At 39.5% G+C, this 17,112-nt stretch overlaps 1 protein-coding gene across 5 annotated transcripts in view; it reads right to left on the reverse strand.

The window, feature by feature from the left end:
• The window catches only part of futsch, a 70,068-nt gene that overhangs the window by 32,717 nt on the left and 20,239 nt on the right, over window positions 1-17,112 (reverse strand). For 3 of the 5 annotated variants that reach the window (XM_070288672.1, XM_070288671.1, XM_070288674.1), the window contains one exon: window positions 10,931-12,191. In XM_070288672.1, coding sequence (XP_070144773.1) covers window positions 10,931-11,372 — 442 coding nt within the window. In that variant the 5' untranslated portion in view covers window positions 11,373-12,191. Of the gene's footprint in view, window positions 1-10,930; window positions 12,192-15,107; window positions 15,414-16,622; window positions 16,946-17,112 lie in introns of those variants that run through there. The other 2 variants (XM_017168752.3, XM_070288673.1) reach the window with 2 other exon arrangements.

Raw genomic sequence — 17,112 nt, forward strand, 5'->3', positions numbered from 1 at the left:
CCTTGAGTTATGGTTGCCAAGCCAGAAACCCTTTTGCCTCACGAACTACACTTTGGTACGTGTGCACTATAGATATATATATATAAAGATATACTATATACATATGTGCACATTTGTCCGCCTTTTATGTTATGTGCCATTATGGATTTCCAATTTCATGCCTGACTATACTGCATAGCGGGGTAAATGCATCAATGCGAGATGTGAGGGGTATAGGAACTAGTACATCCATATCTCTCTACCTCCAGGCTCACAATGGACAAACGTATAGCAGCAAGTCTTATCTGGCGCAGCCAGTCGTCATATATAAAGAGTAGGGACGACACTGTGCGAATTTCTAAGTAACTAAACATTAATTTTTAGCTAGGTTTTAGAGGAACTTGTAGATAGATTTTAGAGAAATGTGTAGATAGATTTTAGAGAAATTTGTAGATAGATTATAGAGGAATTTGTAGATAGATTTTAGGGGAATTTTTAGATGGATTTTAGAGGAATTTGTAGATAGACTTTTTTAGGAAATAAGTCATTAAATTAGGTAATAATAAAGTATATATCCACAAATTTCTTAGCTTTTCTAACACATTTAAAAATCTTTTTAAATCTTCAAAATAACCCATATTTACTGTTAAATTTTCCCTAAGCTATGCTTAGATTTTCCCCCTAAAAAAATCATTTTCCTCCCATTTTTTTTCTCCCTGTTTCCTCCTTATTCAGTGCACAGACAAAGCTGAAAGCGTTAGCCATGAGGGCAATAAAAAGCATTCGAAATGTCTTTTTGAGTCTGAGGTGATGCCCAGATTGAATCGAAATGAATTTGTATTGAATGTACATATACATATATAGTACAATATAGCTACAGCCAAGAGGAAAAGAGAGGGGAGAGAGGGAAGCGCTAATGCGGGCAGCACGAAAGGTAAAAAGTCAGTCAGGAAAAGCTGTGGGGGAAAAGCTGGGGCGCCTGGCGCCTCGAATGCAATTTGTCAACGATTTTTCGCAATTTCCCAGGCAAGGCAAGGCGACAAATTGGATCCACACACACACATACACACAAGAACAGGAGGGGGTACGAGTAGCTCCTTGGCCTGTTCAGCATTTCATCATGAGGCTGGAAAATTGAAAATTTCATGCTTCTGCGGAACTTGAACCACCAAAAAATAAAAATAAAAAACTTTAATTGCCATCAAGTGTAAATGAAAATTGAGAGGAAAATGCAGTTTTTCCAGTCAATCAATAAAGCCAAGAACTTTGGTTTTAGGGCGGATTATGGATGTTTCTTTGAGCCATAAATAAATAAAATAGCCAGGCAGCAATTTGCATGGGGAAAAGTGGGAAAATTGAAAAGCTTGAAAACCCAGGGAGGCGTGAGTAAATAAAGTGAAAGAAATAAATAAATCAGTTTTGCGGTAGCACCAGCCCCAAGCACTTAACCAGGCCAGCCCACGCTTTTATATATGGTTTTTTTTTTTTTTTCAACTTTCTAAGAAGCTCATTAAAGGTGGCTTTAAGTTTGGTAAAGTAACTTAAGAATTTACCCATAAACTGGGTTCAGTTCAAAGAACTTTTCAATAGAATTTCACATCAGTTATCATCTTCAAACAGTTTTTGCCGAATCAATTCCAGAGATTGAAGTATTTCACATAGAAAATAGCCATTAGTTTGATGTTTTCCAAAAATTCAAAGTCAGGACCAACACAACTGTTCTCGGGACTGACCGGTTGGGGTCCTTGTCTTTGTCCCTGTCCCTGTCCCTGAAACCCTACACATGTGTGTGTGTGGGGGTGGGGGGACTGTCACCAGCTGCACTTGGCAGGCGACCAACAAATCACTTGATGGCTGCTAACCACAACCAACGAGGATGAGGAGGGGGAAAACCCAAACTCAAACCCAAAATGAAAACGAAAACGATGATGAGACTGAACGAGCTCTGAAACGCCGGCTGAGAATGATGCAAGAGGCTTTTTAATTTCGCAAATGCACCAAGCGAAAATTGCACCAAAACTGAGGCATCACCACCATCCAATCTCCCAGCTTCCAGCTCCCAGTTCCATGTCCGAGACCAGCTCCAGGGGCAGCTACAGCAGCAGCTGCTGCCATAAAATTACGAAATATGTGTGCATCATAAAAAAAAAAAAAAAAAAAAATCGAAAAATAAATTCAGGCTGGCAAAAGGAATCAAAATTGCAATTTTATGCGAGGCAAACCTGCAGAAATGTATCTGCCAGATACTTATTATTATGCAAAGCGAATTTATGGCCACTGATTGAATTCCAATATCAATACCGCCGGAGTTTCTGCTCAATTCCACAGATTCTTCCGGCTGCTCCGCCTGTCTTCTTCCCTTGGCAAAGTTTTGTGATGGGAATTTATGAGAACAATGTCAGCTGGCAATTAATTGCGCTTCCATGTAGGCCCAAGGACAATGCTGTGGGCGTCCTACAGGAGACACTAGGCGCTCCTCTTAGTTGACTTCAGTAATTGAGGCATGTCCTGAGTTATGGCCTTCGCGACGCCCACCTGTGCCCCAAGGGGGCTAGCTGGTAATTGCCAGGAACTCACAACTTGAGGCTGCGAGATTATTAACTTTGCAAAGTCGGCTAATTCTAGGTAAAAGTAAATAAATAAATTCCAAACACCAGATTCCTAGGGATTTCCAAGTACACAGTGATAAATTAACAGGGAAATATTATAAAAATTAAGTTAAGATGAAGAATATCTAAAAGAAATCAAAGAAAACCTTTAAATTTGAAGTTCTCAAAGAGCAAGTCTTATGGCTGTGGTTAGTGAAGACAGCTCAGTACGATAACATATCGATAAATAAGCTTCTGGTATGTATTTTATAGGACATGTTCCCTAAAATTCAATTTCCTAAATAATAAAACCAAGCCTAGTATAAATGTAACCTAAGGCCTAAGTTTAGTCCTCATAAAAAGAAACCTGGAGTAGAGATAGATTTCTATCTTTATAATTGACATGTGAATAACGATAATAACGATAAACTTATCGACATATATGAAAAAAAATATAAATAATCAAAGAAACACTAACTTTTACAACTCTTTTTCAAGAATGAACTCGAAATTTGTCTTGGCTTAATAAATGAAAAAAATAAAAAAAATAATAAAAATATTTAAAAAATACTTTAATCTTTAGCAAAGTATATCGATATCGCTATTTTTCCCTAGTGCAGTTAGCTTTATGTCTCTTAGAGTAAACCCCCTTGAATAGCTAAAAAATTGTCCCTTTCGCCTGGATTAGGCTGTATTCCGAGACACCTTCCTACCGCCACTCTCCACTCCTTTGGCAACTCAAACAAATGAGCACGAATCAATCAGAAACTCAAATAGAAGTGGGAAAGTGCCCGCCGGCGAATGGAATTGGAATTCAAATTTTTTTTAAGCCTAACCCAGTCTGGCAAGGATCGGTGGAGTAGGACCCCGGTACGAGTGGAGTAACGCAATGCTTCCGCTTGACCGACTTCTGTTGGAGTTTTTCGAGGGCAAACATTTGCATACCGCTGGTGGAGGATACCGACGAGGAGCGTCTGCAATATTCAAAATGGCGGCACATTAATTTGTGCCAAGCTCAGCAGGAGCGGAAAATGAGCGAGTAAAGCTCAAACAGGATAGCACAGATAGGTGCGGGGAGTGGAAGCCCAGCAGATTGCCAATTAATTTTCATGATTTTCACGTTGTGTCGTCGGCGGAGACCCCGAGTGAGATGTGCAAGAGTCGGCACTTTTGTGGCGAGGTTCTCCGAGGTTTCAGCTCTTTAGCTACCCCAACTATCCTCCTTCCTGGCCTCTAGGTTTGGTTTTTGCCTTCAGTTTTTGGACTCACGGGTTGTAAAGCCATTTTGCAGCTATGACGACGGCACGTTAATCAAAATGAAAGGCTTTAGAGTTACGTGAGTGTGTGAGCACGAGAAGGGGTGTCTTCTCATGCTTTCTGCTTTCCTGCTTTTTGCCTCCTGCTGTTCGTGTGCCAATTGCATTAGCCGAAATTGTATTTCACTTTAAATGTAACGAGATAAGCAATTTTTATGACCATCCAACGTACTCGGACTGACCAGCAAATAGCAGGAGTAGGAAGCAGAAGCAGAAGCAGGAGCAGGAGCAGGAGCAGGAGCAGAAAGCAAAAGCAGAAGCGGCCCATTTTGCAGTCCAACTTTGTGCTCACCATTTGCAGTTTTGTGCCTGCCAAGCCGAGTAATACATTAAAGTCCCGCCAGGATGCCATATGTGCTTTAGGCGGGAGGAAGAAGTGGATTGAATACCGGGCTAGCATATGTTGGCTTTCTTCGAAAGGATTCTCTGCTATAATAGTAATAATCAAAAGGATGTACCAGGTCTTCCTTGCTCACCTTTTGCCCAAGAATTTACTCAAGTTTTCAGCACACACACAGACGTTAAAATAAATAAATATATATTGTATTATGTATACAAACATGTTTATATATTGAAAGCACTATTTTCTTTATGGCATTGCCAAAGCAGTTGAGAAAATTCATGAAATTGCCGCTCGGAAATGGGTTTTATTTTCCTGTTTCTCTGTATTTTCTCGCTGCCAAAAAACTTTCGAGCCAAAAAGTGTTTTGGGATCAGATGCGACTAGCTTTGGGTGGCACAACGGGTCCTGGTTGGGGTGGGGTTAGGGGGTTGGGTTGTATGTGGCCGACAACGACATGCACACATGTGCGACACTTTACTCCTTCCCCTGCGCGCCTGACCGTTTCCGGCTCATGAATTTCGCATTGAACATTTCAATTTGCGGTCAAGTGGTCTGCGACCGGGGGTGTACGTTTCGGCTTTGGCTTTGGCCATCAACAAGCAGTTAGCAACTAATTAGCACACGTCCCGGCCAAATCCTTTCACGAACAGGACACCACCCAGAGAAAGGCCAAAAGTCATCTAAGCAATCGGCGGCGTTGCAAGAACTTTTTCTTTAATCGAATGGTGTTGTGGTGTCGGTTTTATTTATATATAGTTGAATGGTATTTCCAAAGATTTAAGTTAATTGCGTAATAGCTATTGCAGCGAAATCGATTTTTCAGGATTAATTTTGAAATTTGTTATTAAATTTGGGGAGTTTTTTTAAATTTGTTGTGGATTTGTTTAGTTTTTTGTTTTAATTAAAGAGGAAATTGCACTTGTTTTGGAGTCTAATTGGCAAACTTTAATATATATTTAATAAGTAAATATTTTCTTAAGGTTTTGTTGTGGAATTGTTGTTGAGATAATGTTATTAAGGAATTGTTGGTTGTTGAGAAATGGTTGTATAGAATTGTTTTTGAGAAATTGTTGTTGAAATCTTGATTTGTTACAGTGTTAAATTATTATATTGTGGAATTGGAATAATACTGAATTTGTAATATTTTTTTACAATTATTTACTATTTATTTTTTGATATAAAAAAGTTTTAAAGTAAGAGTTTATTCATGTTGTAGAATTCTTAAATTGTTGAATTGTTGATATTTTAAAAATTACTGAGAAACTGATTTGTTGAAATATTTAAGTTTTAAACTTAAATTGTTGTTGAAATTGTAAACTTAAATTGTTAAAATTTTAAAATTAAATTGTTGTTGAAATTGTAAACTTAAATTGTTGTTGAAATTTTAAACTTAAATTGTTGATGAATACTGGACCGTGATGTAGTGCCCAGGTCCACTCTTTGGTGGCCTGGACATAGGAACTAGGTCCTAGCTGTTCCCTGCATTTTCGCTCATTAGAATAATGACAAATTAAATTGCAAATTTAATGACACGCTCGTCACGGCCAGGCCGGGCCGGGCCAGGCCAAAACTCAAACTCAAACTGAAACTGAAACTGAAACGACCTGGCGAAAACTAATTAAAGTGAAACGAACGTAACGTGAGCTGGGCCCCAAAATGGTGATGAAAATGTGGGAGAAGAAAGGTGGAAAGTGGGTGTGGTCTGCGGCTGACCACGGGTGCGTCGCATGATCTGTGCCGCTGCAGAAAGGGTCTAGGGTCTAGACCTGATGTGTGTGTGTGTGAGTGGCCTCCAAATGCACTTCAAAGGCAATTAATTTGCAATAAAAGCATTTTTAATGTCCCTATTTCATACGTGTGTATGCGTGTGTGTGTGCTGATTGATGACGCAACAGACCACAAGCCACCCTACCGCAAGCCCACCCCCTTAAGCCGCTGTGTCTGCAATGCCTGCTTCGATGCTTCATTGATTATTGCGTATACGCCACATTGGCCAAAGAAAAAAACATTGGTTAGACCTCAGGAAATAGTTCGATTTCTCCAAGCTCATTTATTTATGCTCGTGTATGCTAATTTAGGCAGAGGGAAAATTAGAGTTTCCAATTTACTATTTATCTGGGTAAATAAATTATTTTCTTTAAGATTTTAGTTAGCATACTTTTCAGGGCCTTTGGCTTTGGTTTAATAAAGTTATTCTTAAGGAAAGAAGCTTAGGAATTTTAAAAAACTATATACTATATATATTATAATTAATATTTTTCTATTTATCCTATATTTCATATTTTATATATTTCTATAAATTCAATTATTTATTCATTTTATAACAAATATTTAATTCAAAAGCTTAAACGTTTTCTTAATCTGAACAAATTCAAAATCTATAAATTTCAAAGGCAAACCTTCACATTTTCAAGCGACTTTCCTAGAAAAAGCTTTCCTTGAGCATTTCCCACTGACACTTCCCACCTAATCGAAGGGATTCCCCTCTTGGCTAGCTAAATTTTTTTTGCCAGCAACAGACTTTCGGGAGCCCCATCGAGTGGTTTAGTGGCTCTTTCGTAGCTTTTCTACTGCTGCTGCAGCTCGAAATTGCTGTCATTGCATTGTCAAAGCAACTTTGTTGTACGGGTGAACGTGTCCGGCTTTTCCGTTGGAGGAGGAGGAGGAGGAGGAGGACGACTAGAAGGGAACTACAGTCACGTAGTGGTGCTGGCATCCTGTATCGTATGCCGTGTCCTGCCCAGCTGTCACACATCCCGCGCACATTGTCACGCAATCAGCGTTCTCCAACTACAACAGCTACGCTTCTTCTTGCCCCGTTTTGGAAAGGGTCTAAAAATATCAACAAAATCGAAGCTCGTCACGCCGCCGTCATGTCTCTGCCCTGTCTGCCCCTTTATTTGATCGATTTTCCGGCCTAAACCCATAGTATTTTCATAGTATAGTAGTGGCCACGCCCGATTTGCTTTCTTCTCTTCTCTTTCTTTGTTTTTTTTTTTCGACAACAGTTGTCATAATAATGTTATGTGATTCGCCTGACCTTGAACGCCTCTCTCTAGTCGTCTTTTTATTGATTTATTTTTAAGTTAATTAAAAAAAAAAAAAAGAAACCAAAAATTGGCAGAGCGGGAAGCGTGACTGCAATTGAGCCTGGTAATTGTCATAATCAAGTGGCAAGTCCTTTGCCCCTCCCCCGAAACGAAGTCAAGTGTGGATGAGGAGCAGCACACAAAGTGGCCAAGTGGCCAAGTGGCTAAGTGGCTTTTACTTGAAGATCTTAAAAAAGGAAAGATTTTATTCGCATAATAAGAGGAAACAAATGGAAAGCGGGGGAAAGGCAAGTATTTATTAAAGTTATAACACAATCAAAATTAAATGAAAAAATAAATTAAAAATTAAATTAAAAATGAAAATTATATAGATATATTTCCTAACCACTTTAAGTAAAACATTCAACATTAAGCTAAATTCAATAGAAAAATCAGCAGCCTAATTTTAATGTTAAATGTTAGCTTCCTCCCTTCTTATATATATAAATCTATTTTTTCCATATTTGTTATTTGGCTCATTTATCGTTTCTCGTCTGTTTTTCCGTGGCAACACTGTTTTTCTGTTTTTCCCCCGCCCACCCCCTTTACCAAAATCAATTAAAAAAAGGAGGCCGTCGCAGTTTGTCCTCCTCTTCCTTCCTGCCTGGCGCCTCTCTATCTCTGTTTGTTTAGTGTAAACCGTCGGAACTGAGCAAACATTGCAAATTTTTGTTGCCACTTTTGTTGGTTTTTTTTTGTTTTTTTTTCTGCTGCACCCAAACTTGCTGCTCCTCCTCTTCCAGGTGATAATCCCCAACTGCCTCTGATGTCGTCGACCGGCGACGACTAATTTTCAGTCCGCACGGTCGAGTTTTAGTAATTTCCGGACGGTGGAGAGTATGCACACCCTTTCCAATGAGTCCGGCAATTATGCCACGCCCCTGGCATTCCGTAATCCGTATCCGTTATCCTAAAATTGGAACTCTGGCAACAGTGATGGCAGGGTTTTACGGATATAAGAGATATTTTCTTTTCAAAAAAGAGTGTTTTTCGGGGTCTAAAGTAGACTTTCCACAAGGAGATCTTTCTACTAATCCTATATCCTGTGTTTTTTCCTAGAGTTAATCCTGATTTTCAACGGAGTTTCTATATCAGGACACCCAATTGTAGCCTAAAGTTTGTGTTTATCCAGAGTCTCCTGTCTGTCATCATCATCCATCCCTCTGGCATTCTGGTTGGTCGCCTCTTGCATAAATCAAATATTTGTTAATAATCTGCAACAATAGGATGCACCCACTGAACTTTGACCCCTTGCCTGAATGGCCTTTTCATTGTCTGTCTCCCACCTCTGTTCTTGCCATGTTGCTGTTTGTTTGTAATGCAATCAACATGAAAATAATTAATACAATTAAATGCAAACAATCCGCGCCTGCCTGCAGTCCCCCGCCGCCGCCACCTGCCTGCTTGCGAGTGTGTTTTCAATTTTAATTAAGCCGATGCGAAGGAGGAGCCGCTGTGCCACACGCTGCATACTACTTTCATGCGCAATTTGCTTAAATCGAATTACCAGGAGAGAGCATAGCATTCCGCTGTAGTCCAACCAGGAGGACATGGAACAGACATTGTAAATGGGCAACCAGAGTGGCCGTGTCCATGAGCACCGGTAATGGGAATTCGATTTATTGGTAGCTTCGTCCGGGAAATTGAAAAGTCCAGTGCCCTCTCATGCCGCAGGGATGGACACTGGGAAAGGAGCCCTACAAATAATTCTAGCATGTCTAGATTTTGTTTTTTTATTCACTAAACTTGTAAAATATATTAGAAAAGCTAAGAAACCTCTGCATGTATAGATTTTGTTTTTTAACAAATGTAGATTTGGTTTTTTTACACTTTTTTTTATAACCATATATATTTCTAAGAATAAATATAATTCTCTAATTTCTCATTTATCTCCCAACAGAAGAAGCATCTAATTTAATTTCCCCATAAAAATCTCAAAGCATAAACCTATTATTTAGCTCCAATTTCTAGAATAATTGCCAATTTGCTAGAAAATATTTGCAAATTACTCTTTAATATGTTAACCCATTAACTGGTTGGCAAATGCTAATGAGTGGCAAAAGCTGAATTAAAACGTCTCTAGTTAAAAGTCGTTCCTGGCAGCAAGCATAACCAAACCGATTCCAAGTTGATTATTATTAAGAACCAAAGAAAACTGTGTCAGACACACGCTGCAATAAAAAAAAAGTGAAATATGAGAGCATGAAAATACAGTGAAGTAACCATTCCCTGGACAACATTCCGGATTTCCCCCCTGTCCCTGTCCCAGTGCAGTCCAGTCCATCTCTAGCACCATCTCCAAACGGCAGCTAATTAGAAGCAGCAGACGAGGCGGCGGCAACCAGTAAAGTGTGAAAAGAGGAGGAGGCGAGGCTGGAGATGGAGCTGAGACTAGAGCTGGGACTGGAGCTGTGACTGGGGCTGGAGTGGGTGCTCTTGATTGGGTCTGAACTGGCTTGGTTTGGACTGGACACGCGACGGCACTCGCTGAGGCCTGACTGGCCACCACGAGAGCGTTCAATCGTTCAATCATTTGCATACCTTCAAAGACTTTCTAGCCTGGCAATCGCATTCAAATATGCATTTGCTAATATTTTCCTTTTTTTTTTTTTAGATTTAAAGATTTATAATTGGCCATTTGAATATCACTCACATATATGCAAAAGTGTTCATTCAACTTGAAGCTTAATTAATTCAGTTTAAATGCGAATTAAAGCTGCTTGTTTAATTTCACAGAGAAAATGTAATGAGATTTAACCAGATGGCATTTCTTTTTTTGATTTTAAAGTCAATTGAAGATCTTAGTTTTACCTTTGATTAAAAAAGGTTTGATTAAGCTTGCAATTCAAGTTTTTTGATAAGTTTTCGAATAAAACAGGACTCATCTAAATGGAATTTAGATAAAAGTCCCACCTAAAAATCTCTTTAAAAAATTATAGAAATATATCTGAGGGTTTTCTTTCCTTATATTTTAAGCTTAAAAAGGGTGTTTTTTTTTTTAATATTTATTTTTTTAATACTTATTTTTTTAACATTTATTTTTCCAATATTTATTTTATTATTATTTATTTTTTTATTATTTATTTTTTTAATATTTTTCTTTTATTATTTTTTTTTTCAATATTTATTTCTTCAATATTTATTTCTTCAATATTTATTTCTTCAGTATTAATTTTTTAATATTTATTTTTTCAATATTTATTTTCTTAATATATTTTTTTTTAAATTTATTTTTTAATATTTATTTTTTTGTATTTTAAATTTCATAAGCAGATTCTTTATTTAATATTTTTAATCTAAGGCAAATCCATATTAAAATTTATATATTTGCCTAAGATTTAAAATTTTAAATAAAGATTCTGCTTATGAAAGATCTTCATCAAATATAAAATATTAAAAAACAACCTATTTTTAATTTATAATATTAAATAAAGACCCTTAAAAATCCTACAAAATATAGAACCAACTAAATCTAATTCATTACTACTTTTTATCACTTTAAAATTTCCAAACTTCCTTAAAATGCCCAAAACAAAAAACCTATTGCTTCCTTTTAAACCCAAAAATAACATATCAAAAAATAAAAAATCTTAGAGAAATCTTTTTCCAACTCACCCTTGAGCAGATGCTGCAAGATGTTGTCCTTGTGCTCCTCCGAATGCGGCTCGCCCAGGACGATAAGCAGGTAACAGCCGGTTAAGGGGCTGGGTGGACCCACAATCCCGCCGGCCAGACTGGAGGCAGCGCCACCGCCTTCGGCATCCGAGCAGGCCGTATCCAAGGGCGCTCGTCCGCCAATCTCCGAGGGTGGCAGCGAGCTGGCCCCCGCATCGGTGGCGGCATCATCGAGCTCGGCCTGCTCACTAGCCTGTCCGCCGCCGGGCTGATCTTGATCCTCCTGCTGCGGCGGCGGCGGCGGTGGATTTCCAGACCCATTGGGTAGGATTTCCTGATTGGTAACGGCCATTATGGCCTCGCCAGATCCTGCTGCTGCTCCTCCGGCTGCACCTGCTCCCGCTCCAGTTGTGGTTGTCGTTGCCTTTGGCTGATCTCCCATCACAGTTGGTGTTGTCCTAGTCGCTGTTCTTGTTTGTAGTTTTTAGATCACACAGAAAAAAAAGATAACTAGTTGTTACACTTGAAAAAAACCAAACAAAAGAAATTGCACTTTTGCTGCTGCCTGTTTTTTTTTTGTTTGTAATTTTTTTTGCACACGCAGAATTTTCTGGGAAAATCTGCGCTGCTTCACTTCACTTTTTCAGCTGGTTGTGTGTGTGTGTGCGCCGAGTGTGTGTGTTTGCTGGCCGTGACTTTACTTTGGCGCAGTTTCTTAGCTTTTTTGCCTTTTGCTTCGACTTTTTGCTCGCTTAATTGGTTTTCGTGTTTCGTTTTAGCTTTTTTACGTTTTTGTTTTGTTATATTATTTTTAGTTAATAATAATTTGTTGTCTTTTCTTTGGTTTTTTGTTTTTTTAGGCTGTTATTGTGCACACTTTGAAGCTGTGTTTGGTATTTGTATTTGGTTTTTGATGGAAAATCTCTTTTTTGGTTTTTCAGGCTTGGAGAGTACGTTTTTTTTTTTTTTTTTTTTTTTTTGGCGTGTTTTTTAAAGTATTATTTTGTTAAATATATATATATATAGTATATATATTATATATATATAGTGAAGATTTGGACTAGCTTTAGTTTTGTTTTTGGTTTGTCTTTCGCTTTGGTTTTTCTCTTTAATTGGTTTATCGATAATTTTGTTTTCTTTTTGAAAATTCGTTTTCTTTCGGTTTTCTCCTCAAGCGTTGTTCTTAGTTTATTAATTATTTTAGTTAAACTTTAGCTTTCTCCGCCGGGGCGACACTTGTCATCTAAATATCGTCGGATATCTGCAAGTAATCGGGAGAAAAGAGAACAGAAAATCCGTTAAGTTTGCTGATATAAATGCGAGATATCAAGGAATATATATAGATTTATAGTCAGAGCCCTATATTATGAATTGAGTTTCCCCCTTGTGGCCTGTCTTCCTTCATTTCCTAGTGGAACCAACGCCACCGCCAGACCAGACAGCCATTTCATCCGGGCAAGGTAGCCAGCCGGAGGAGCCGGCTATAAAAAGACGCCCAGAGCAGACAGGAGAGGGGGTAGGAGAATGACAAGGAGTTGGAGACTGAGGACTGAAGACAGGAGGTGCAGCATATAAAATGCATTGAACTTTGGCCGCCTCCCAGATGTACATAAACATATGTAGACCCAGACGATGTGGCCAAAAACAGCAGAGGATTCGCCTTAAAAGGTGGAATTAATTTTACATTTTCACAAACAAAATTTATAAATGAACTTCAGATGCTCTTTTCTAACTAATTAATTAATTAATTGTTTAAAAAATTAATAGTAAAGGAAACAAGCTTGGTTCAAGTCGTTGATGGCAACATTTTTTGACAAATTTTGCATAAAACTGAAACATTTGCTATGATTTATATTCAGGAGGACCCAAAAAGCTAGCATCCCAAAATTAGCTACCGAACCCGAAGACAACTCTGAGATCAAGGTAAAATAGTTGAACAATTATTATAACAAGAAAGGAAGCTAACTTCGGCACGCCGAAGTTTGTATACCCTTGCAGATTGGTTTTTAGATTTATATTATAAATTATAATGCCGAAAACAGACACAAAACAGAGTTTCATTACATTTTACCTATACTTATTATGTTTACAGTTTGACAATTACAGTTTTACATTCCCAGCTTTATATATTTTATAAATTTACCGATCGCTTCTATGGCAGCTATAAGATATAGTTGTCCGATTCTTATGAAATTTATACCAAAATTCTAGAATAATAAAAAAAGCTTATATCTCAGAGTAGATAAAAATACGTTGAAAAACAACGAAGCTATAATTTTATTCCTATTAATTTCCCGATCGTTCCTATGGCAGCTATATCATATAGTCGTCCGATTTTCATAAAATTTTTACCAAAATTCAGAAATAATATAAGATGGTCATATATAAAAAATAGTGCAAATATGTTGAAAAACAGCCAAGTTATAATTTTTTTTCTAAAAATTTATCAAACATTTGTATGGCAGCTATATGATATAAACGTCCGATCCGGCCCGTTCCGACATATATAGCAGTGAGAGTATATAGAAGACTATATGCAAAGTTTCATTCAGATAGCTTTAAAACTGAGGGACTAGTTTGCGTAGAAACAGACAGACAGACAGACGGACAGACGGACAGACGGACAGACGGACAGACAGACAGACGGACAGACGGACATGGCTAGATCGACTCGGCTGTTGATGCTGATCAAGAATATATATACTTTATGGGGTCGGAAACGTCTCCTTCACTGCGTTGCAAACTTCTGACTGAAATTATAATACCCTGCAAGGGTATAAAAATGGAAGTTCTTAATAGTAAAGTTATGAATGCTATTAAAAAAAAAACCTATAAAGCACTAGCCAAAAAAAAAATTATATTAATAATTTAAAAGAAAAAAAAAATAAGGTTTTATAGCTATTTTTTTTTTTTTACAAATTTCCCTAAAACCTTACACATTTTCTATAATTTATGATCAAAAGGACCCAAAAAACCCGGCATCCCAAAATTATAGGCCGAACCCCAAGCCAACTCAGAGATCAAGGCTTCCTTAGCCCACACACTCCCCCCCCCTCTTACTCTATCTCTCTTCACTCCCCGTTTCTCTCTCTCTCTCTCTTTCTCTGTGGAAAGAAAAACAGCAGTGCCAGGGACATGCACACGCCCCAAAAGCAAAGCACAGCAAAGATGTCGTCATCGCCGGCCGGTTGAGGGTGCTCGCTCCATGGCAACGTTGCCATTGGAAGCCACGACGACGTTGAAGGCGACGTCATCAGCCTAGGCCGGGCCATAGACTCACCCCCTGTAATGAATGACTGCAGGCGACTATAAAACAACAACAACAACACTAACAAAAAAAAAACTATTAAAAGCAACTCCTTTTTGGTCGCAATCCTTCAAGTTCTCCCCCGGATTCCGTCTCCGTTTCCATTTCCCGGCAACAACTGCAGTTTGGTCGCGTGGCCGTGGCCAAAAACGTTGCGCTCCAGTGCGCCGGAGTTGTGGCACGAAGCCCTGTCCGTGATGATGATGATGATTCACCAAGTGTTCCCTTTTTTTTTTTTTTTTTTTAACACAGAGATTGAAGAGACAGTGAGGTAGAGTTGCAGGGAGTTGCCGGCATTTCACACATGGAATATATGGGAATATATCCTCCTCCTCCTCCTCGTCTTGGTCCCTGCCGGTTGAGTGTAGTGCGGAAATGATGGATGAGGCGGCGGCGTCGGCTATTTCGGTACAAGAGCCGGAGGCCTACACAGTCATAGTTCCTTTGATCTGCTGAAGGAGATGGATCTTCTCCGAGGAAGGCAGTGCTTCTACAGCTTGGACTGCAGTGTGTTGCAACGGAAGTGGAAGTGGTGAAATCAATAGGTCACGCACCCAGGGGGGAGATTGGGATTGGGACAGGGAAAGGAACAGGGACAGGGGACTTGGGTTTGAACCAAGACTGAGACAGGGAGCACGTGTATTTTTTGGGGTTGTCTCTGGGCCACCGCTACCGCCGCTGTGGTTATATGATATCACCGCAAAGAAGCCACAGAAAAAAAAAATACGTGGAGGCACTGGCGCAAAAGAAAAGGTTCCACATAAACGCGGCACATTGGGCACTACACCGAAAAAAAATAGTATAAAAGGAATAAGCTGCGGAAAGGAAAAGATTTCCTTGCCGCTGCCGCCCCTCCGCCTGCCAATTTACTTTTGGCTCTCTCTTTCTTTAGCTCCAGCCCCTCGATGTCGTCTTTCTCTGTCTCCCTCCGACTTGGACTTGGGCCTCGACTTGGACTTGGAGTCGGACTTGGAGTTGGAGTTTGCTGTTTGGAGTTTGCAGTTTGGAGTTTGCAGTTCGGAGTTGCTTCTTCTCTTAGTGGCTGCTGTTGTGTGTGATTGTGTGTGTGCCTGTGCCTCTGGCTGTGGCTGTGGATCTGGATCCCTGGCGGTGTGCTCTGCTCGGCTGCTCTGCGCTCGCTGCAAACGGTGTGAAAGCTCGACGACGACTGATTCTCTGCTCGAGCTAGCGCGCACCACGAAGCAAGCGGAGCGCCAGCGAGCCGGAGGCAGAGGCAGAGGCAGTGCAGCACGGGCAGCAGCGACGCCAGTCGGCTGTCGGCAACTCCTACAGTTTTTCTTTTTTGTTTTTCTTGTTTTTTCTTTTTTGCCGCTGCGGTTGGAACTTCCAGCTGGGCGCAGGCTCGCTCTCTCTCCCTCTCCCTTTCTCTAAAACTCTCTCTCTCTTTCTATCTACTCAGCTGTAGTCCTTTATGTCCTGTGTGAGTTTTCACATACCCTGTATGACCAGAGGTGTTTCTGTTTTGGGGGAAACATATTTTTAGATTTCTCAAAAAAAAAAAAAAAAAAATTAAAATCTATAATATTCCTTAAGATAGATATAAACCTCTCTATCTAACTATATCCTGCATATCTTTTGTAATCCTTCAAAGGATGCATGCTATTTTAAGGAAGACTAGCTATTTCTTAGCATTTTTACTGAGCACTGAAAACCTATTTGGGAATTCTAAGCTGAACAAAATTCTTTTTTTTTACTTTAAAAGTTGTAAAACTAAATTTCCCTAGATTAAGTTAGATTTTCTCTATGATTAAAAATAAGAAAGACTCTGGCTTCTACATCATAATTTTAATTCACCTTTAAAAAGCTAGTTGGGAATTCTAAGCTCAAAATATTTCACTTCTTCTTACTTATACTCATTACTAAACCAATAGTTGAGAATTCTAAGCTCAACTTTGTAAATTCGTCACTTTAAAATAAATTTCTCTAGCTCAAAATAGTTTTCCCCTAAAATTCCATAGTATTTCCCCTATAAAGCCAGGGTAATCGACACTTCATCCCCATTTTTTTGTATTTTGGGAATTCCTTTCGCTGCAGGCAGGGCAAAGGCTTCGTGGCGCCCGATTAGCAATTCGCCGGACTCGGTTACGGTTTCGGGTCCGGATTCGCTGATTCGCCGCTTCCAGTTAACCGACTTGACTTCGGCCTCGGCCTCGGATTTGTTTCGTTTCATTTCGTACCGGCACCGGCACTGACACCGGCATCGGCATCGTTGTTATGACCCCCAACCTGCTCCTAGTCTTCTTTGGTTATCCGCTCTTCGTACTTTGTCCAGTCATTGTCGATTTTTCGCCTATCCTGCGGCAACTCTCACTTCGCTCAAGTCGAAAGAATCCTAACCGAGAGGAGGAGGAGGCGGCGGCTTACACTGGGACTTTGGCCTGGCCTGGCTTCCACGTGGTCAGCTGTTGGCGCCGGCTGCTAGCGGCTAATCAACTGCACAAGACACTCGGAGAACAGCGACTGAAAGCGGGTTCGGAGCTCGGGTTCCAGAGAACCAGACTGTGTGGTGGCTCGGTCGGTGGAATGCCGGCAATGCCTGGAAGTCGGCTTAACGCTAATGAAATTACGCAATTTCCAGTTTCCCGAGGATCAGCCATGAATAGTGGGGGGGGGGTCTACAGTAAACTCTTGACAAGAAGCTATAACCCTAAATGAATTATTTTTAAAAGGAAATTTGTGAATATTTATATAAGTGACAGGAAATAACTTTAAAAAGGAATAACAAAAAGTTATAATAACCAAAAAAAACAAAACTAAAAATCAATTTTGATTATAACTCAACATTATTTATCAGACCTCAACGAGTCTCATCCTGTAGCGATCCCTTGGGTTTGCTGCATTGGAATGGAATGGT

Source organism: Drosophila kikkawai, chromosome X (genome assembly GCF_030179895.1).
Source record: "Drosophila kikkawai strain 14028-0561.14 chromosome X, DkikHiC1v2, whole genome shotgun sequence".
Lineage (NCBI taxonomy): Eukaryota > Metazoa > Arthropoda > Insecta > Diptera > Drosophilidae > Drosophila > Drosophila kikkawai.